The 23,836-nt window shown below is 32.2% G+C and overlaps 1 protein-coding gene across 1 annotated transcript; it reads left to right on the top strand.

The window, feature by feature from the left end:
* The first annotated feature begins 4,007 nt into the window (after positions 1–4,007).
* Positions 4,008–4,932, top strand: LOC145957883 (large ribosomal subunit protein uL14x/uL14z/uL14y-like). Its single transcript, XM_083074303.1, is given in 4 exon segments — positions 4,008–4,133; positions 4,182–4,428; positions 4,513–4,554; positions 4,698–4,932. Coding segments are annotated over 4 exon segments (498 nt in total). The 3' UTR covers positions 4,781–4,932.
* The last annotated feature ends 18,904 nt before the right edge of the window (positions 4,933–23,836 follow it).

Below are 23,836 nucleotides of genomic sequence, written 5' to 3'. Positions count from 1 at the left end.
TATAAAAGCACGCTTCAAAGGTTTCTTCTTAAATCCTTCCTTTTACTGCTTTCTGTGTGCATATTTAAACTGTCATCATGTAGATAGTTAATTTATAATTGCTTAGAATAAATAGGGGTAATTTAGTAATTTTACGCTATTATTTTAGAAATAATCTGTCATAGGGAACCCGAAAGGGGCGCTGTGGGGTGCTAACACCTTCCTCACGCGTAACCGACTCCCTTACCCGACTCTGGTTGTAATGGCCGAAGTCGATTTTTGAATCGATTGCCTTATCCCTTTTTCCAATGTTTTGAGTAAAACATTGGTGGCGACTCCAAAGAACCCTCCTTTTGCGAAAACCACTAATCCATGGAGGGTCCCGCTTGGGATTAACATGGATTGGTGAGACATTTAATAAATAAATTGGATAAGATCGACAAGGTCTCAGTTTGAGAACAAGTCGTTCTAATAATCCAATACATTTTCAAAACTAAAATAAAAGCGAGCTCGACCGTCTTCGCGACCGCCGAGGCCCGTTTGGGCCGGTGGCGACAGTCTCTAGGTGATTGGATAAGTAGTTCTAAGGGTGGAAACTAACCAAGGTGTCCTTGGCTAGTCTTGGCCAAACCAAAAACAAGGAGTTGGTTTTCTTTGGTTAACCAAATGAAGGTTAAACCAAGCCAAATATATTACTTGGGCCAAAAGAAGAAAAACAAACTCAATATAACTTTTGGCTATTTGCACACCTTTACTACTTCCACACCATTTAGAATGGCTATTGTCATAACTCTAGAATGACTATTTCCACTTCAACTACTAAACTCAAAAAAACTAAAAATGGTGACCATGAATACGAGGTCAAAATGAATACATTGCACTAAGGAACATGTCTCGAAATCCTAAAGGCATGACCTACAAACAAGGAAACATATACCCCTAAATATAAGGGTAAAAATAACTTATACAATTAACTACTATACACTAAGGAATGGTAAACAAACTATTCAAAGTATATACAATAAAAGACTAGGCCACTAGGAAGATAACACATACTCTATACTCATGAGCAACACAGGTCTAAGAAGAAGCATATCCTATCTAATAACTTTTGTAACACTCTGAATTTTCTATTAATATAATAGTTTGATTATTATTTATTTTATATTTATTGAAATTATTTTCATTTAATTTTTTTAATTAATTAAATGAATTTTATAAAATATTTTAAAGGCTTTTAATAATTATGATTATTTTAATTAAATAATGAATATTTATAAAAATTATTTTATATAATATTTATTAGAGAAATATCTATTTCTATAGTATTTTGTTATAATAAGTATTTGGAGAAAATATGTGTTTTTATTGTAATTGTTTATATATTTTATTTTAGTTATTATTGTGTTGGAAGAAATAGATTTATTTTATATATTATATATTTATTAATTATTAATTATCATATTTTATTATAATTAATTGGGTCGGAAGAAATATTTTTATTTGGTATATTATTTATCTATAACTTTTGAGGAAAAGAAAAAGATAACCATGGTTAAAGTATTTTTACTAAAGGGTTAAGTGTAGGTTAAGTTTTTAAAAAAAGGTTACAACAATTCTTTTATTTTTAAGCTTCTCATTTTCTATCCCTCTGAAGATGGGAAGGAGAATCAGAGCTCGTAGGAGAACACCCTGAAGATCGTCCTTCATCAAACCTTCATCGAGGTAAAGGGGAGCGAGTAGTCACGCTTTGGACGTGGGATGTATGTTAGATAGTGAGATTGTCCCCAATCCCTTCTCTGTTGTATTGTATGAAGGGGGTTTCCCCAATTGACTTCATTATGTGTTTTTTGATTTTCCATATGATTCCTTATAATGCTATTTGATGTGGTGCAATTGTATATGTCTCTACTTTCGTGATTAAACATATAATTGTGAAATTTGGATTATCTATGGGTTCCCGTGAAAATTCTAAATGGTTATTATGTGAATAGTTAATGAAGGTATGTAATTAGAATGTGAAGTTGATGTTGTATTTGAGTAATTGATGGTATAATAGAGTACTATTAAGCTTAAATCATGATTTTTACTAATTGGATTGAGAGAAGAGAGTTTGAACGTGAGTTGTTTTAGATTCTAAAAATTCTAGTAAGAACATACCTTAGTATTTATGTGATTTATCTATGTTTGATTAAGGAAATTGAGTTCCAATTTTTCGATTAGAAAGTAGACATTTAGAGCTATAATTTAGACTCAATAATCACATAAAAATATTAAGGAATGACCGAGTTATGTGAGTTAAAAGACGAACATCATATTATGTGTGTTAAATATAATGTACGTACATTGTAAGCTTTTCAAGTAAACTTAAACGGCAGAATTAGGTTTTGTGATCTTCATGAAAGTTGTAGCCTTGGATATTAGCTTTCAAATTCCATTGTAATCACCTAAACAAGAGGTCTATAACTCAAGTTATGATTAAATTAGTGAGCACAGATCAAGTTGTCAGGTTTAGGTTAAAACGTTACGATTTTTTTTTTTTTTAAATAATAGATGACATAATTAGCTTTATGGGTCAAAATAGAAATTAGAAATAATTGTCTTATATTTATAATAAAATTAAGATCAACTTGATATCATATTTATAGCTCTAGATAGGATGTTTGAATCACACAATATCTTAGAAGGTTAAATTGTGAAAATGTAGTTTGTAATGAGGATGATAAATAGTTTTTTGATCTTATGAATGGTTTAAGGTACCTATATCAATGTTTAGGAAGGATGAATTATGATAGAAAACAATTGTTAATAGGTTATGATGTTAGTTAATTGTTAATGATTTGAGGTGTTCTAATGATAACGATATCTAAGGGCTTCATGTGTGATAGTGATAAAGTTGCTAGAAATTCTTAGTGACATTGATCTTAGTTGCTATGGTTAAGGTACTAACATATAATTAAAGTATCTCTTAATGATTCTTACTTGAGATGTATTGGATGATGTTGTGTAATCATTGTATTACTTATAACTGGTTGTAGTGTGTGAGTATATCATTGATATGACATATTGTGAACTATGTATGAATTGATTGATGTGATTTGACATTGATGCATTTGATTTGTATGGATCCTGTGAGGCTCATATGATGAGAAGTCTAAGCAGGGCTTAGCCAAGATATTATATGATAAGACGTGTGATGTGTTATGGTATAAGAACATGTAAGTGTAATGCATAGAGTCTATTTGACATGCATCATATGCGTAAAATATTTTTAAAGGGTATGATATGGAATACACCAACAAGGAAGGTCCCTTGTGTAAAAGCTTGGTAACCAACCTTAGAGATAACTCAGTTTAGGAGTCCTAGTCCGGGCCTCGTGAGCATGGGATGTATCTTGCACGACTTAGTTATCCCGACCAAACCTCAGAAATATATCATTCTAGTGAGAGTGCGTAGGGGGTGTGACTCGGCATGTACTCCTAGACTACTCTACATGTATTGCTAGTGACAATGCACAAGTGTAATTTGTGATGTTTTTAATAACGCCACATGTATGGTAACATTTAGTCTGTGTCCATTGCATAATGCATCTTAATGTTATGTGGTATTTAGTTATTATATTGCGAATGAATGAAATATATTATATGATTGATATGTTTATGTTATGTTGATATATATCTTGTTTGTGTTTGACTGCTTGGCTACATCTTACATTGTGATCCAGATTAAGATGTTTCTCACTCCTCTCACTACTACAAAAACACTGTTTAACATCGCCATATTTACATCGGTTCTGGTAGAACCGATGTAAATTATAAACGCGGTGGCAAACTTGTAAATAAATAGAAAATACAAACATATTTACATCGGTTGAGAAGAGAAACGATGTAAATATGAGAAATTCTACATCGGGTCTATGATTGACCGATGTAAAAATGAAATTTGAGAATTGTTCTACATCGGTTTTTCTTAGGACCGATGTAGAAATGAAACCCTAATATCACCCTCAAAGGCACAATACCCTTTCAATGCTGTCAGCCTCCTACCACACCCAAAACCGTTCTCCTCGCGGAAGGCCTCCTCCTCCTCAACCACCACCTCCACGTCCTCCACTCCGAGACTTCGCCATTGAAAAGGCCTGCATAGCGCTTCAGGCGCTCAGCTTAACCAAGGACAACCTTATTAGGTTAATATACGAGTAGGAAATTTTGCCAGTGGCGGCGACGGTGAACTGCGCTGACAATACCGACGCGAAGAACCTCTACATCATATCGGTGAAGGGGATCAAGGGAAGGTTGAACCGGTTGCCGTCGGCGTGCGTCGTAGACATGGTTATGGCCACCGTCAAGAAGGGAAAACCCGATCTCCGTAAGAAGGTTTTGCCTGCCGTTATCGTCCGTCAGCGCAAGCCCTAGCGCTGAAAGGACGTAGTCTACATGTACTTCGAAGGTATATCACTCTTTCTTTCCCTTCCTCTGTAAAATTATTTGTGTTTTGGAACTGTTTCTGAGATTGTGGTTTTCGTTTGTGTAGATAATGCTAGTGTGATTGTGAATCCCAAAGGTGAAATGAAAGGTACGTGATATCTCTTGTCAATGCCTGGTTTCAATTATTGATTGAGTTTGCTTATTTAGGGTTTTGTTTGGTTGGTTTTCTTAGTGTGAAATTGGATTGTAATGTTACTTGTTTCGTGTGTTGTGTTTGTCTTGTAATTGTAGGTTCTGCTATTACTGGTCCAATTGGGAAGGAGTGTGTTGATCTGTGGCCCAGGATTGCTAGTGCTGCCAATGCTATTGTTTAAGTTGGTTTTAGCTACTTTAATGTTTCTGCATTTTGAACTTGTTTTTTATTGTGTTTTAGGTTGAATTGTAGACATATAGTCTGTCTTGCTTGATTTTGAGATGAGAATGTTTTTTATGAGATTAATTGATAATTATAAGAGTTGTTTCGGTTCGTTCTTGTGTTTTGAATGTTAATTTGATTTTACCTTCTTTTTAGGGTGATAATAAATCCTTCCTTGTTTGCAAAAAGAAGATGGGAACATCTCCTGAGATGCTATGCTATTTCTGCCCTGCTCCTTTTACACAGTTCCTTGAGATTGTAGTGAACATGAAATTTGATGAAGAACCTAACTATTCCAAGCTTATATCTTTATTTGATGGTATGCTTAGGCCCAATCCTGCATTGAGGCCTATTAATACTGAAGGTGCTCAAAAGGTAATATTATCATGTGATTTTGGATTATAACTTTTTCTGAATGATATATATAGAAATTGTACAGAAACAGTCAGGAATTTTTTCCCATTTACAAATAGGATTTCCTCTTACTCCCTTAGCTACATGCTCTATTTTAGGAAACTTAATCTTGTACTATTAGATTTGATTTGATATGATGTGTTAAAATGTGATACAAAATATAAATTTTCACTAATGCTGGGCCATAATCTTAATAAAATTGAGGAAAATGACTCTTGAAATATTATTTAATATGAAAATCAATCATGGTAATATAATAGAACATGGGAACTAATACTAAGATCATCTAAGATACTCTAAATATACTGATATACTATTTTGGATGTTTTCATGTATTGTGGCACCCACCCTCATGCTAAGTCTTATTATTAAGCTTTAAATTTGTTGCACATATATATATATATAATAAATAATGGGGCATATATCAGAACTGCTTTAAAACTGATAGTAGGGCATATGGCAACCTTGACTATTTTTATTATTATGTTTTTGGTCTTTGTGTTCATGTTGGTACCTTGTTCCCTCAAACAAAATTTATCAGGTTGGTCAGAAGAGAAAGAAGGTTTGTTTCGGGGTTCCTGCTACACAATGGATTTCAGTTTACAATGCAAGGATGCCAATGAAGCAAAGGTATTACTCTTTGAGCAATTGGATATGAGGTTTTTTATGCACTTTACATTGTATTAATATTAGAACCTTTTTCAAATCAAAGAAAGGTTTGCTTTAGCCTTACATTGGTCCAACCTTTAATTTGAATTCACTTGTTTAATATCACAGTGTATCATATATGTATCATCTAAATGATTCAGACCGTGTTCATTAAAAGTGTATTTTGGAGCCATTTGTGAACCGGAAGTATTTTTTTGTTAAACCAAACTTGAGTCCTTTGAGTGGTTGAATTGAGCTTGTCCTTGCATAACTTGAACTATACTGTTTTAATGATAATTATGTTGTAGAAAAAGTTTAATTAATAGGTGCTGAAATATTTATAACTATGTTATAAACTTACAGTATATGTTAAAAATTAAGTAAATTTAACGCTTTAATTAAGCAATAATAGTGGACCAAATGCCAACTTTACAAATAATGCAGTTATTGATTTACATAAATAAATTCAGTCCAGCTTTTTTTAGTTTTAAGTGTTATTTTGCTTTTAAGTCATTATAGTTGGTAATGCATCATATAAATTTAGCTATAAAGTTGATTCCTTAATATAGGGGGCTTAGTTTTCTTTTCAGTTTGCAGCTTGAATTTTTGTTCATTCTTGATGAATTCTTCATTTTCATTATTTCTTTTGTTCTGATTACTTTTCAGTTATCATTTGCTACGTGTCATTCTTGAATATGTATGTATATCCTAATTGCTTACATGATTGTTATGCAGCGTAACTACCGGTTCTTCTTCATGTTTGTCTTCTCAACTACACTACTTTGTATATATGTTTTTGCGTTTTGCTGGGTCTATATTAGAAGAATTATGGCATCAGAGGAGACAACAATTTGAGCTGCTGGGTTGTGTTGGTCCCCTTCAGCAAATAAGCATGATTTTTTTTTTAAAAAAAAGCAATCTACATCGGTTCTCTTGAGAATCGATGTAGATTTAAGCATAAATCTACATCAGTTTTTCAGAACCGATGTAAAATTGTATACATTTTCTACATCGCTCTATTCTATATCGATTTTAGAATCGATGTAGATGACTTTAGAGAACCGATGTAGAATATGCATCTTGTAGTAGTGTCTTGTTTTGTGTTGCTCTTCTTGTATGTTGTTATAAGTGATCCTCAACATGATTTTGATGATATTGGTGATAAGGCTTAGTACTCATAGAAGGGTTATGCTCTGATAGGACATGTGACACTAGGGAATTAGTTAGGACTAGTTAGGATTTGATTTATGTTATTTTAATTTGAGTAGTTTAATTTTAATTCATTTGTAATTTAATATTTCCACTAAGTCTAGTTTATGTTAAAATGTGATTCTCTCTACCTGTATGATTTTGAGTTTATCTATCATACTGAGGTTATTTAGTTATTCAATATATTATGTGTTATAACATGCGAGGTAGAAGGTGTCACAACTTCTTTTAGCTTCTTAACCATAGACCTTGTAAAAAGTCCTATATGGTCTTCAAGGTTGGTCCTCCATAGACTTTAACCTTCACCCTTCTTGGACTTCTCTCTTCCAAAGGAATATCCTTGGGAAGTAGGTTTCCATCAAAAACTAGTAATAAGACTTCCTAAACTCAAGTTCTATAAGAACAAACTATGTGATGCTTGCCAAAAAGAAAAACAAGTAAAGGCTAGTTTTAAAAGTAAAAATATAGTTTCAACCTCGAGGCTTTTACAACTAATTCACATGGATTTATTTGGATCTTCTAGAACTATGAGCATAGGTAGTAACTATTATGGTCTTGTGTTGGTTGATGATTTATCTATATTTACTTGGATTATACTTATAGCCTTAAAAAGTGATGCATTTAGTGTGTTTAAGAAGTTTATTAAATTTTTTCAAAATGAGAAAAATACTAAAGTTGCATGTATAAGAAGTGATCTTTGTGGATCTAGAAATCTAACAATAACGATTTAATCAATTATTTTGGTGGATAATCAATTATTTTCAAACTCAATAATGAAATAATTGATTATTTTGACAAATAATCAATTATTTCCATAATTGCTTCCTAGTCACATAGGAACAAGGGAGAATAATTGATTATATTTAAAGATAAATGATTATTTTGAGTAAAAAATCAAAACTTTAATATATATTTTTCATTTCAATTGGTTTCAAATAAATTTTAAACATTATCCAATTTATTCTTGATTATCAATCATCAAATTATATACAGATTATAAAATAACCTATTGATTTAACACTAAACACCATGCTAAAATATGTGCAAAGTAAAAAAATACTACAAGTTGCACTTTTTCAAATAGGCTTGTTATATACACATATATGCACATTTATAATCAAAATTCTTGAGCTTCAACTTGATCTTGATAAAAATATATATTGTTGGGTTATTCACCTACCATGTCAGCTAGTTTTTTTTCTAGGATTGTGACATAATTGTTTCTCATAAACCCCAAAATGATGAATTGAATGAATTGCATTTGTTTACTATCATATTATTTGAGTATTTCATATTTTAATCTCTTTTAATTGAAAATGCATGATAAATTCTTTTGGTTAATAAAATCCTCAAATAATTGAATTTTGAAAATTCACATGATCAAACTTATTTTCTCAATTCTAAATTAAATTAATTTATTAACTTGTTTATGCACTTAGATTTTATTTTATGAATAAACTTCTTACAATCAATTTGAGGTTTTTCCAAGAAAATGATTCTTGATTTGACATCTTAGATTAAGGGTTGCTAACAATTTTGGAAGTAAATTGATGGCAAGGTTTTAGAATTTGTGAAATTTATCTTAGGAAAAATCAAGAATAATAAATCACAACTCGAGAGTTTTAATCTCAAAATCTCATTTAATCTATTTTATGATCTTATTGCTATTTTTTTTCTCACATTTTCACTATTAATATTTATCCCTTCAAACTGCTAAAAAAACATGATTAATTTTGATAATTGCTTGAATTTAACCTTTTGGGCTTGATATCTAGACTCTACCAATTATTACTATCATGACAAGGTATTTTTATGTTAAACGCATTTTATAGGTAACAACTTATGCCAACTAAGTTTAGCTTGTTGTACTTTTCTTTCATGGACCTTTAGTAAATGAGAGTTAGAATTCTTGAAGTTGTGTAACTTTGTGTATACTCTCCTTCCATTAGAGTGCACATGATGGAGTTGTGAGTTTTTTACTCTTGTAGGAAAAAAAAATATTGAAAATTGACTATTTTTTAACTACTAAATGAATTCTCAAACCTTTTTTTTAAGTGATCACCTTTAAATCGGTTTCTATAACCGATTTTGTATCTATTTTATTATTTGATAGTTCGCACCCGCTTCTTTTGTGTGTCCCGTGCTTCAGCCAGCCTTATACCAATTGTGCAATATTTATTATTTATTATTAAAGTGAATTCTTGGGGAGCAAAAGTAGCGATATTATATATATTATTAAGTCCATTATTGAGTAGCAAAAGGAACCATGCAATGCCAATTCTTTCAATATATTCTAAGTTACTCCAACAAAACCACCACGCCCTACTAGACATTTTCGACGAGGGTGGGCTGCGACAACACTTCTCCTTGTCCTGCTAGCATAGATCTGGTGTGGATCCATTTCATGCTAATAATGAGACATCGCAAGTACTTTTAAAATTGATTAAATTGTAACTGGTTTTAAAAATGGTAATATTATTTACAAAAATATCACCTTCTCTCATTTAATCATTTATCTGATTTTAAATCTTTGATTTTGAAAGGCTTTTTGTCATTAGTGTGAGTTCAGTTGATATCTATGATACCTTTGCCTCTCTTCATCACTTTTTTGTCCTTAGGAGTTTGTTCAAATTTTTCATTCAAAAGGATGTAATATCCACTCTTTCAACTACATACTGAATATCAATGTTATAAACATCAATTAAGGAATGCAATAATTCTCTACTTCTAGTGGTCAAATTTGACTCTTTTGAAGAGACCCATATGATTAACAACCTATCCTTCGTTTTCCATGGATTAATTGCTTGTCTCCTACACGGTTAGATGCTCAAGTCAATGAGGCCTAATTGTGATACAAATTGAAATAACAAATACACATATAAAGGAGGTTGAATGTGTGTATGGATTTTAAAATCTTTTTGCAAATAGGGAATAGAAGTTAGTAAAATATTTTTGTCTAACAAAAGTGTAGGAAGAAAGAAAGGAAATGAACACTTAGATTCTATATTGGTTATTTAATCTAAGTTCAAATTACCTTTAAATTTGAATAATTTCGCTAACTTAAAAACTTTTACACAAGTATTCTTAATGTAACTTCTAATTTATAAATGCAACTAACTATTGTAATATTCTTTCACTAGTCACTTCAAGCTTAAGGTATGGGTAAAGTTTGTGCTTATAAGATAACTTTCATAAAAAAAACATGTAAATTGGTACACTCAAAGTTAGATTGCTCAAACAAAGATATTTTAAACATAGAATTTTCTTTGTGATCATCTACTAGACAAATATTACAAGAGACCTAGAGAATTTTGATCAAAGTTTTAGGTACAACTAATAGTAACATGTATCCACAATATTTATAGATTTTTTTTTCTTCAAGTTTTTTCATATTTATAAATATCCACTACTAGATTTTAATCTTTTAGCAACATTTTCTTGTTTACATTTGTTAAAATGTTACTATATATTAAATAAATATTATTTTGTAACACTTTTCTGAAAAATGTCATTATAGATAGAGTAACATTTTTTATTTCAATATTATTCTTTCTAATTGTTTTCAAAATCAAAGTCCCATATCGAGTAAAAAAATTTTACATAAGTTATTTTGCAACATTTTTTTTGAAAAATGTTACTATAATTGCTTTTAAAATCAAAGTTCCACATCGAGTAAAAAAAAGTATATTTCTCTTATATCTAATTATAACTCATAATTAAAGTCTCACATCGAATAGATTAATGACTTATAAAGAGTATATATACTCATATAGTTATATTTAAGATAAATGAAATTTGATATTCTATATATAATTAGTGGTGACTAACTAAAAATGTATTTCCCTAAAAACTTAAGGAACTCTTAGAAGTTTAGGAAACATAAAAATATAATAATTGATAGTAATATTTAAATTAAAATTAATTTTTATTTTATAAGATTAACAAAATATTGGTAACATCATTAAAATGTTACAAAAAATTATTAAAATGTTACAAAAATACTACTTTGGTAACATTTAAAAAATGTTACCTAATTATGCAAAAATGTTATTAAAAGTCTTTAGCAACATGCACTATATACAACATTTGATAATATGTTGCTAAAACAAATTAGCAACATTTATACATAATTAAGTAACATTTTTCAAATGTTGCTAAATACCATTTGTGTTGTAGTGATCATGAAGATATTCGTTGAAGTGAGAGTCTTACAATATGGTCATTCTAATTTGTGATAAATATGCACTATCAATATGGTCTTTCTTCACTTGTTTAGAGCCTCGCAAATGCCTTAACATGTTAAAGGATTGGGATATAAAAACTTTTTATAAACACCTCTCTTTAGACAATGACAATTCCTTTTGTAGATGATGTCTGGACGTTGTACTAGCATGACATTATTGTACCATGCACACATATGTAATAGAGGAAATAAAACATACAAGTGTTTATAATGAACACAAATTATCATAATGCATACCAACAACTTTTTTTTTAACATTTTTAAGTCTCTTATATCTTGTAGACGTTCAAACAAGTGTTGGACTTGTGAACACTTAAAAATATAGACATTAATCTATCGCATTATATGTTAAATGTAGACGTTGACAATCATTTTTACTAACTTTTACACTTATTTATTTTTATTTATTGAAGTTAGTTTCTTATGAAATACATTTTGTTCTTCAATTTTTCTATTTGGTGGACACATGATACCTGTAATCATTTAAACAATTCGATAATCCATCAAGATAATCCTTTTATTTTCATCAAAATTAGACTATTAGATGCATATATCATCTTTAGTTCAATATACCTTGCACACACACACTAACAACAAGGAACCTGACTCTATATATATGGATTGTCTCCACTACCCTGGTGACTTAGCTCTACGGTGCTAAGGGGATACGAAGCGCATGCATGAAAGGGTGAGGCCTTTCACATCTAAAACTTGTCAAAAAGGAATTTTCAGTTTCTAATGTTTGCATATATTGGCATTTGAAACCGTGGAAATTATATTAGTACTACTTTGATAAATTTTACATTTATTGATGGTTTTAGTTTGACAAAACTAAATACTTCAACAATTAATTTAAACTTAATTCACAAACAAATATAACAGTTGAAGCTTGTTATTTCTTTCTCTATATGTATATTTCTAAAATTAAAACAAGCATAATTTATGCATATTAAAAGAAAAGGTAGATCAGCTATGGGTGGGTACTTGTGGCTGGAAGACCATTATGCCCTAGACAAAAACACTACACATTATAATAAAGACTTTCTCTAAAAAGAATCATATCATAACTCACTAGCCATCAACAATTTAACCATGGAAGGACTTAACCTTCAAAGGTATTAAGCTCAGCTCATTTATAAATTCCATTGTAATTCATTTAACTATTGTAATGAATCACATATATTGCATTTCATAGATCTTCAATCTATATGATTAACCAGCTTTCCTAATCCAGAGCAAATCCAACAAACGCATGCAGTCAAATAGTTGGTACCTTTCTGAAGTTAAGATTACGAAAATCGTTAATAAACAAAATTAAATTGCATTAATAAGAGGTTCTGACTTGATATGTCGCTTCTACTTTCTATCGTTGTAAGGAAAAATGAGAAGAAAATAAAAAGTTAAGCGTAAATTACAGTTTATGTAATGATTTTATATATATATATAATTAATACATCTCATACAAGACCACATGCCAATTCAAACACCCTCTCACTAAACTAGACCAGCTAACACTCATTGACCAATTCAAACAAAACACACTAAATTAGAACAACACACTAAATTAGAACAACACACATACCCTGGACACACACATTGCCAAAACCAAACCAGAACACACACTCAATCAGATTACGTCACTCACAGATCACTGACCCTTTCAAACCAGCACATACAGACTAGAAAACACATTGACCAACATATACACATTCAAACCAGCACACTAAACAAAACTAGAACCCTTTTCTTTTTGTGACTAAGTAAATACAAAATAAACATAATCTACACAATTAAAATAGATAAGATCATACATATTGACGGAAAAGAAAAAGAAAATTGATATGAAAAAAAATCATAAATAATATTGGTTAATCATAAAAAAGATCATACATATTGTTCCAGTATCAAATGATATTAATTTGAGATCAACAATGACATACCTTATAAAACAAATCCATCTCCAAAACTTCCTTAAATGCCAACTATTCTTGTTAGAAAATGAATGCAAGATGTCTTCAAATGGAAGTCTTTGGTCCTCAGGTTCTCGGTCCTCGAGTTCTAAGCATCAGATGATTTGTACTTGCAAAAGAAACTCTGATGTCAAAGTTAGCATGTAATCACAATAATTAAGTGTATTATGTATATATTATGTATCATATGAAGATATGATAAAAATATATTTATAGATAAAGGAATGCTACTATTAAGGATCTGGTCATTAAGTGTATTCGAGAGTTTTTATTAACTTGTAACAGTTGAACATTACTCTTTGTAATGATTGGGATGAGAGTGTGGCCTTGGATGACTTATCCTCGGCTATGCACTTTGATAGTTCTAATATCGATAAACGAATATATATCAGATTTCCAAGTCCTTTCACAATCGGGGGTCAACAAATTATCGGCCCTAATACCTCTCCGATACATAAGCCCCTTAAGAATTTGACATGTGGGAAAAAAGTTTTAAGTTCAGTGACAATTTCAATTTTTTTGACTAAATTTGATTACATTCACAATTCTCACCTTTCGGGTACTCTAGCATTTTAAAAGTCACATCCAGTGTAATGATGGTATGTTAGAAACCCTAGGAAGATTCTAGAGGCTAAGAGTAGGTGCAAAACACACTCCAAAATGCAAAAGGGTACACCTCTCCTCACTGTTGATCTTAAAATGATCCAACAATCCTGGGAGATGCGACATTTCATTTCTCAAGACTTATCTCATCTATTAATAGGGACACTTTGCCCTCTCAAAGATTTACCTACAACCTTCAACTTCTAAATACATCGAGCAATAGCCCTTCCTTCCTTCAGTCTCTGAAAATCGAGTACCGACTAGGTACATCCTTCTTCTCTTATGATTTCAAGTAATAGAATAGAGTCTCCTATGTTTAATGGGATGAAGGTTAATGTTATTTATAGTTCTTCCTCATCTTTATCTTCTTCTTCCAAGAACTCTCAATCTTCTCCTATCCAAACACCTAGTGCCTTAATCACTTCCCTTATACCTAAGCCCTCTCAACTAAATGTCAAGGGTCCAAGCAACAAAGTGTCGATTATTGAGACCCTAAACAACCCTCCACTTATGTTGATCTCTAACCAAAGAGTTGGATTTGTTGTGGAGACTAATAAGTATTCAAATTGGGTTATGGATAAATTTTTAGAATACTCATCTAAATTTATAGATGAGTCATTACTGACGAGTTTCCTCCATAGCATGAATATTATGGAGTTTGGTATGAAGACCTTATAGAGGTTTAGAGGCCTCTAGAGGAAGATAGGGTTTGTTGAGAAGTCAACAATGATGAAGCCTGTTTCTTCTTTGTTTATGAATTATTTTTAAGTCGTTGAATGTTCGACTTCCTGTTGATCCATTCATAGTTAGGGGATTGTAATTTCTCAACGTCGCCCCAACGCAACTTCACCCTAATAGTTGAGTTCTCATGTAGGTATTTTGATTTATCTACAAGACGTTAGATATAGAACCCACTCTGGCAATATTTTTACATTTTTATGAGACAAGGCCAAGCACCACCTCGGGGTGGCTATCATTGATCAGTTGTGCCCAATAGGTGTTGTTCAAACCATATATACACCACATCCTTTAAAAACTTCTAGGACAGGTTCTTCAAGGTTTTTTCGATTCCAAAGGGTCTTTCATTCTTCATGGAACTAGTTCTCAATGACAAGGAGCTCCCAACTCCTAAATTTCCTTTCTATTAGACAAGAGACCTTTTTAGGCATAAGACTTGGGAGCTGAAGTTAATGAGTCCTCAAGAGCAAGACGATTTTAAAATAATTAAATGTCATCCTTTACCTTTGCAAACGAGAGAGATCTTAAAGATTTATGTTTTTTCTTATGCGAAACAAAAGTTTCAATGTGAGTTTAGAGCTTTTGATTGTGTGGGTATTCGATTCGTGTAGTGTTCGAGAATTTATATGCTTATACTTTCTTTATTTTTTCAACATTCATGGCAAATATATGAATTTTGACTAGAAAAGCATGAAGGTCGCTACAATTGCCCAAGTTTCCCGAGATGCCAAGAACCAAACACAAGGGAACCCAATTGCCACAAATCCACCAAATAATACTCCCAATAGACCACTTTCGCAAATAAAACAAAGGTCGCCTCCTACTCCTACTGTCATCCAATCAAGACCTTCTCCTACTCAGGGGAAAAATAAGGAAAAATGACTGGAGAGTGCTTGTCAAGAGGTTAAGACCCAATGAAGGTACTTCTACTATCAACACTACCACATTTTTTACAAGGGTTTTGACTCTATGTCCATCATGGATGTATCTTCCCTCTTCACTACCAACCATGAGGCCTTGAAGAAGACCAACCCCAAGGTGGCATTAGCAACCTTTTACGATCTACAAGCTCAGTTCTAGGTGATTACGTAGTACCTTGGGGCTGAATTATGCAAGACCAATGTCAATCCTAATAACATTAACTAGTTAAAGGTAAATTTAGAAGAAAATTGGGCTAGTCTTCAATAGACCTTGAAGACTAATGAAGAATTGACCCAAGAGGTCTTCAAACTATAGAGCCAAATTGGTGACCTCGCTAATTGGGATAAGAATGCCCAAAATCATATGTTTGGCTTGGAGGATACATACAAAAAAGTGGCCACCAAGAGGAAAACATTGAAAGCCCACCTCCAGGATATGACTAAGTCCTTTGATGAGGAGATGGGTGGAAAAGAGATGGCAAAAGCATGTTTGGTAGAGGCACAACTTCAAAATTATAATCAACATAAGACTAGTTTTAACAAGGCCCTCCAACAAGTCACCCACTACTACAATATATCATATATGTTTGTGTTTAACATAGACAAGGACATTTTTGAAGTTAGAGTTGTGGATGTTGATGACTTGTCAAATGGGTATGGTTTTGTAAAATCAAAAGACGATCTTAGATCCCTCAAGAGTCTATAAGTTTTAATGATAGCAAACAAAAGATTTTCTTCAAGCTAAGTCAAAAATCTACAAAGATATACTATATTAGACGAAATGTGGAAAATATATATCTATAAGATGAAGGAAATCAGACGAAGCATACAGTTTGTCTCATTTCATTAATTGAATACTTCCAAACGAGACTAACATTAAATTTCATTAAATATATTATTTCTTAACACATCGAACAAGAAAAAAGTCTCAAAACTCTCAAAATTTGTTAAAGAGGAAAAAAATAAAATTTGTATTAGGAAAGAGAAAGAAAAATCCTAGAAATCACGGAAAAAGCAAACAAGAACTATGAACATATGCTAGACTACTTTGACTTAGCCACTACTTTTCACCCTACCTAACAAAATGATGATAAGTAACTATTAAGATCAGATAAAAGATGAACATTTTCATGCAATGTATTAAATGCTTACAGTAACGACTAATTTACTATCTCTCTCTTTGGTCTCAAAGAGAAGATAGATGAAACATCTTGAGAAGATTGCTCGACAGTCATTTTATTCCAAGCTACTATATAATGAATTCTCAATCAAGACAACAAGTGATACAGATAAGAAAAATATACAAGAGAGATAAGAAACGAAGTGATCACTTAAAAAAATCTCTAAAATGCATACCTTGTAGATAAATTATGTCTTGTATAATTTATTTGTGCTTAATTTTCATAACATCACGTCTAAAAGAGACAAATCTATCTTTGTAACTCTTTTCAAATTTCTATTTGTAAGGGTTCAGCATGAAGAGGCTTGTAGTTAAAAGAATACTTGGTTATTAAGACTGGAAAGGCTTATTTGTTAAAGAATACTTGGGGTTATTTGCATGGAGAGGCAACTAAAAAAACTTGGGTTTGAGCTAGAAGTAACTTATTAAAAGAATACTTGTATCTTGTGAAAAGATAGTGAAACTCAATTTGGTTAGATTGAGAACTAGACATAGTCTCCGTGTTTGAGATGAATCGGTATAAAAGACTTGTACCTCTTCATCTGTTGCATTTCTGCATTGCATCTGTCAATTTTGTACTACTTCACTATTTTCAAAAGTGTGAGTTTTTAATATACACTATTCAACCACCCCTTCTAATGTGTATCTTTTCTCCAACAATTAGTATCAAAGCTTAGCCTTTGACGTGATTGAGCATCTAACAGTGCTAAAGGAAAAAGATTCAGAATGGGAAGCAATGAAGGATAGTGCTTGCTAGAAGGAGCTTCTTTTACAAGGCTTTCAGCCTTCAATGGAAAAGACTACCCATACTGGAAGGATAGGATGGAGATGTTCATCAAATCCACCCAGTAGCAGCTTTGGAGGATCATCACCCAAGGTGACATTGTGGTGACCAAGCTAGAGAATGAATACACTTAGGAAGATTACAACATCTTGCAGTAAAATACGAAAGCAAGATATACGTTTTCCTATCAAGACGTGATACAATAGTTTAAGTACAAAGAGATTTATAGAAAGAATGAATGAATAATATTTTATGCAAAAAGTTCTTCTCATTTTTTATTGTGAAGCTTCTTATATAGTTGCCCAGGTGAAGATGACCATTGCAAAACCTTGAGGGTTACTCACAAGCTTGCTTTGTTTGTCTTCGTTAAAGGTTCCTTGAGGTGAAAAGTGTTTGTTGATGCATTAAATGTGTTTCAGCAAATTATCACTTGCATGATTTTGGATTGCCTATAGTTCTTGTAGGAAAACCTTGTTTATAGACCAATGTAAAGATTGATGTTAATTGCATGAGTATGTGAAATTGAGGCTGGATTTGAGTAATTGATGGTATAATGGAGTAGTATTAGACTTTAATCATGATTTTTACCGATTAGTTTGGTGTTTTGGGGTTTTGGATTCGTATGGTGAAACTTCCACATAGTCTACAAGTCTCCTATGAACTGATATCACGTTGGGCATCAAATAGGGCGCACTGGGCATCATTTGATGTTATCTTTGCGAGTTTTGTTCCTGAGAGTGACCTCAATAATGCTCAGTGTAAATGTGATATAGAGGTTGTGATTTTTCTCTGCACCAAGTGTAATAATCAATACATTGGGCACAATATTGTTAGAATTAGGTTTTATGATATTCATAAGAATTGTATCCCTAGATGTTAGCTTTTAAATGTCATTGGAATCACCTAAAAAAGATGTCTAGAACTAAAGTTATGATCAAATTTGATGGTAACCTTAAGAGAGACTAGATTGATGTAGCTTATCCTTTAAGCTTCTTGGACAAATCTTTTACTTCTTTGACTCCATCAAGCTTCTTCAATGACTTTCATTGATGTTAGAAGCCATTTGTAACACATAAGAGAAGGTAGGATCTCTCTTAGGTGATGCCACACTCTTGAAAAGTGAGAAGTCTCTTTAATTTCTCACCACACTCAAGAGAGGAAAAGAGAAAAAGAAGAATTTCAAAGAGAGAAACAAGCTTTAAGAGAGAATTTGGAGAGGAATTTCATCCAAATCATGTATAATATTCAAAACTAGTTCAAAATGGGTACAAAGATACAATATATAGAGTTTAGTTAGTTTATGGTGCAACCTAGATTAACCATGGTTAGCTATCTTGTACTTAAGCTAACTAACTCTAGTTAAATGTCTACAAGTCTAATTAGTTGTCTAGAAGCTTATGCAGCAAGCTAAGCTAATCCTAGTTTAAGAATAACCTAGGCTAACTTAAGTTAACTCCAACTACCTAACCTAATCATTACAACTACTAAACTAATGATTACTTTTAACAAGTTGTTGAGATGTCACTATCAAAGCCATGTGACTTAATTTGGAACTTGGATAGCAATCTCAGCTTGGTTTGGATGTCCAAACCACTTGCACAAGCAAGTGGAAATCCAAACTTATGGGCCATAAAAAATATTTGGGTCATCAAGCCCAAATAAGTTTAACAAGACATAGCTTGTTACACCTCTCCTAATCTACTAATTACACCTAGTAAAAATCAATACAAAGAAAAAATCACCTATATACTACTTGAACCAAAATACAAGGTCAAAATAACGAAAAATATTTACAAGAAAATACACAAAAAGAAGAATGAACTATGAAATAAACCTATAGCTCAACAAAAACTTAGGCCTTCTACGTTCACCTTGAGCCCACTACTTTTGCATTCCTCTTAACATTATTCTTGTCAAAGGTCTTATATGGCCTTCAAGAATGGTTTTCCATCATCCCCTTCTTCTTGAAAAGGATTTGTCCTTAAATCACAAGTTCTTTCTTCTCCTACAAGGGAAAACATATTACAAGCATTAAAAATGTTATTTATTTGATGCTCTAAGGAACTTAGCCTATTACTTCTCTCTAAATGTAGGATAGACCTATCCTTAAGGATTTTCTTTTTCTTTCTTTTCTTAGGGTGGGCTCCTCTTGAACCCTTTTTTCCTATCTACATTTTTTTTATATCTAACCTATATTCTCCTATAAAGAGGTATTGTAGTATGCATAAAAGAAGAAAATAGGCTTTAATAACTTCCTAACCCACTTTCTTAGAATCCCAAATAGACTCATCCCTTTCAAAGGTTTCCTTAGGAGGTACGATTGCATCATCCCCTTCATCTTTGAGAGGACTTACTCTCAAATATCTAGGTTCCTCCACAATTTCCTTATCACCTTCAAAAGAAGTTATAACATATGCATTATAGATGTTTTTTCCCAACATGAAGGAGGTGTTGCCTATAAGGGATCCTTTCCCAAAAGCTAAAAGGATTATCTAATCTAAAAATAAAGATAGACTCCCTATTAGCAAGGAAAACATCCTTACTAAAGTGAAGCCTATAGTGGAAACTAAAACCTAAAAAGGTAAAATTACTAAGGCTAAAACAAAAATAAGTTTTTATTCCTGAAAACTAAAATATATTGCCTAAGGTATCTTATATGTTTACCTAGGCTCCTAGAACTAAGCAAGCTAAAAAATACTAGAAAACTCCCTAAACAACACTTAAACATGTGATTTATTAGATGTATGTAAGAATTTGATGAAATGATAAGTCTAAAAGACTTGATCATACTATCATATAATCCAACATTAGTCTTAAGAGTAGTACTCAATATGGTTTCAACGTGTTTTGAACTACTTTTAAGATTAATATTAGAAGTTAATGATGCATCACAAAAAGGGTCTAAAAAACCACATACTTTAAGAGTTAGGTGCTCAAGCTTAACAACTATAAAGGAAAGTGTTCTATGCATATACATGCTTTCTTCCTTATGCACCACCAATTTAGAAGAGGCATAAGGATTAAAACTCTTTGGAGTCCAATCCTTATTCATCAAACTTTGGTCTTGAGATTGTTTTTCTTTTATTACTTGGGGATTTGAAAGATTTTCTTCCCCACTTGTTAGAAACTCAACATCAAAATTTGTTGCAGTATGGGAGATAAAGTTAAGATTTTGGTGAAGATAAATAGTCTTTTTGAAATCATCTTTAATAGTAAAACTAATATCTTCCTTCGCAAACCCTTTAGAGGAGATACTTTTTTCCTTACTCTTCTCCAAAGTTTGTGTCTCTTTTTGTTTCTTTTCATTTTCTATGAATGGTTATCTTTTAGGATGACTCTTGGAAGAGTACTCTTCTTCCTTTAGGTTCCTAGGGTGTAAAAAGGTAAAGGATTCCTTCTTGTGAGAAGTTTTCCTCTTAATTTGTTGCTTTGCCCTAATGCAAAGTTAGACTAGTTCATTTAAATCTTTATAAGGTAAAAGTTCAACCCTATCTCTAATCTCTAGATTAAGTCCACTTTGGAACCTAACAATAATGGTTCTTTCTTCCTCTCTAATTCCTATCCTCATCACCTAGAGCTCTATGGTTTATCTATACTCTTCTACAATAAGGCTTCTTTGTTGGAGTCTTTGGAGCTTGTCCATTAACTCCCTACCATAGTATAAAGGTATATTCCTTTTTCTTAAGCCAAGCTTATTCCAATATTGAATTGGAAGGTCATCTCTAAATCTTTTCTCTCTTTCTAAGGAGGTCTACCAATACATGGTTTTCCCTTGAAAGCCTAAGGTAGCCGTGGGAACCTTTTTCTCTTCACTTACTTTGTGGCATGTGAAGAGTTGTTCCACCTTCATCTCTCAATCTAGATATCCTTCTACATTTTCTTTACAAAAAAAAATGGGGAAGGTCCCCTTTAGGTTCTCTATGTTCATGTGTAGGCCTTTGTTAGCTAAGGGGTCTTTGATAATAATCATCATATGTGACCAAGCTTCTTGCATTCATAGTAGACAAACTCCTTGTTATTAGTTTGGCTTGGCTTTTTGAATCTTTCCATATTTTTGTGGAAGTTTCTCAGTCTTCCTTTCTTCTTTCCTTATTTATGTTACACATACTTCTTTAGAGTTTAGCTTATTTTTAATTGAGCTTTTGTTTCTTGTCTTCTAAACTTCTTTCTAGTTTGTTTGGTGTGCTATTTCTTTGTGTGTGAACAAGATTTATTGCCATAAGATAGCATCTTGGATGTTGATGGAAGTATAGGAGATTTGACTCATTTGGAGAGGCTAGCTTTGGTAGAGCTTATGAGCTAAACACTTGAGTGCAGAGTAAACACTAGAGCATTTTACGCTAATGAGTTTGTTCATTGTGTAGGAGGGGCTTGAAGACTTGTAAAAAATTTTTTGTGTAGCTCTTGGGTTTGCATGGTTTTATGTATCTAGTTGTTTAATTTCTTTTGTTGTAAAATCTATTACTTTAAAAGTGATTTTGAGAGGTTTTAATTGCCTACTCAAAACTTCCAATTTGTGTTTAAAAGATTCTGATGGAGTACCACCTGTGAAGACCATAGAACCTTTCATAGGGTCTATGGTTAGAAGGCTAGAAGAAGCTACTAGAAAGGATAAGCTTCTTAGATTTATGCTTATCATGAGCATAGAGTATGTGTTTCCTTCCTAGTTACCTAGTCTTTTATTATATATACTTTGTATAGTTTATTTTTCATCCCTTTGTATGTAGTAGTTAATTGTATAGGTTACTTTTACCCTTCTATTTAGGGGTGTATGCTTTCTTGTTTGTAGGTCATGCCTTTAAGATTTAGAAGCATGTTTCTTACTGAAATGTATTTCTTTTGAACTTGTATTCATGGTCACTATTTTGAGTTTTCTTAAGTTTTAGTATTTGGAGTGGAAATAATTATTCTACTGGTGTGGCAATAGCCATTCTAGATGGTGTGGAAGTAGTGAAAGTGTGGAACTAGCCAAAAGTGATATTGGGCTTATGTTTCTTTTCTTGGCCTAAGGAATTGATTTGGCTTGGTTTAACCATCATTTGGTTAACCAGAGCAAACCAATTCCATCATTTGGTTAACCAGAGCAAACCACCTTGGCCGCCCATTTTGAATGTCTTCTCACCTTGGAACTACTTCTCCAACCATCTAGAGTGAGAGGACACTTGATACTTGCTCATTGACTCTTTTAGATCTATATGTCTCCTACATGTCTCCTAAAGCTTGTTTGTGATTGGTGGATCAAGATCTTAGTGTCTCTTTGTCTCCTAGATGTATAGATTCTTCTCCAAGCTACCTAAGCTCTATATATAGGTGTTTGGAACCATTCGTACTTAGTTTTTTATCATTTTATGAAATGGCCGAGTTTTCTCTCTAAGAATTCTCTCTCTCTAAAGCCTAATTTTATCTTTGTTTTGCTTCAAATTCTCTTATCTTCTTTCTTAAAGTGTGGTGAGACTTGAAGTGGTTTATCTTCTTCATTCAAATGGCACCACTTGAAGAGAGTTCTTTAACTTTGAAGGTGAATCATGAGTTTGTCTTCTCCATTGAAGAGCTCTTTGAAGCTTAATAAGCGTGAAGAAGCCAAAGGTCTAGAAAGAAGCTTGGAGGAGAAGCTAAATCAATCAACGTCCTCCTTGAAGTTTCCATCAGATTCAAGTAGCTTTGTTAGTACTTGTGGAAGTGTGTTGGGAGATTCTTAAGTGTCCACTCAAACTTCTACTTAGGGACATGTCTAGTTGCATTTTACTTTTTTTTATTATTTTCTTTAAAATCTTTGTTTCCATTTCTTGTAAAGCACTAAGAGTATTTTAAGAGGTTCCAAAGGCTTCTTACAACACATAGGTTGCATTCTCGAGTAGCTTAGGAAAAATCTTTTCAAAATTAAAATCAAATTGCATCATGCCTATTAATGCTTCACACACCTCTTCAAGTGATGATGATTTTAAGAAGCCTATGTGTTGTAAGAAGCCTTTGGATGATGGTTTTAATTCACCTTTAAACCTTGATAAAATCTAAGTTGAATTGAAAGCACTAAAGCTTTGGAAGAAACAAGAGAAGAAGAAAATGATAGAATACAAAGCCATGGAGGCTAGGCTATTACGAGAAGTGAGAGAATATAGAGATATGGAATATCTTAAAAATAAAAAAGAAAAAGAAAAAAAAGAGTAGTTCTAGTAGCTCTCATGGTGGAACCTCTCACCATGGTCATAACTTATCTCACCATGAGAATAGCTCCAAATGGGTGACTACTATCAAACTGAACCTCCTAAATCCAAACATAGTAAAGAGCATAAGGTTAGGGAATCC

The sequence above is a fragment of the Cajanus cajan genome, chromosome 5 (genome assembly GCF_000230855.2).
Source record: "Cajanus cajan strain Asha chromosome 5, NIPB_CcT2T_4, whole genome shotgun sequence".
In the NCBI taxonomy this organism is placed as follows: domain Eukaryota; kingdom Viridiplantae; phylum Streptophyta; class Magnoliopsida; order Fabales; family Fabaceae; genus Cajanus; species Cajanus cajan.
This window is presented reverse-complemented; position numbering and strand designations above follow the sequence as displayed.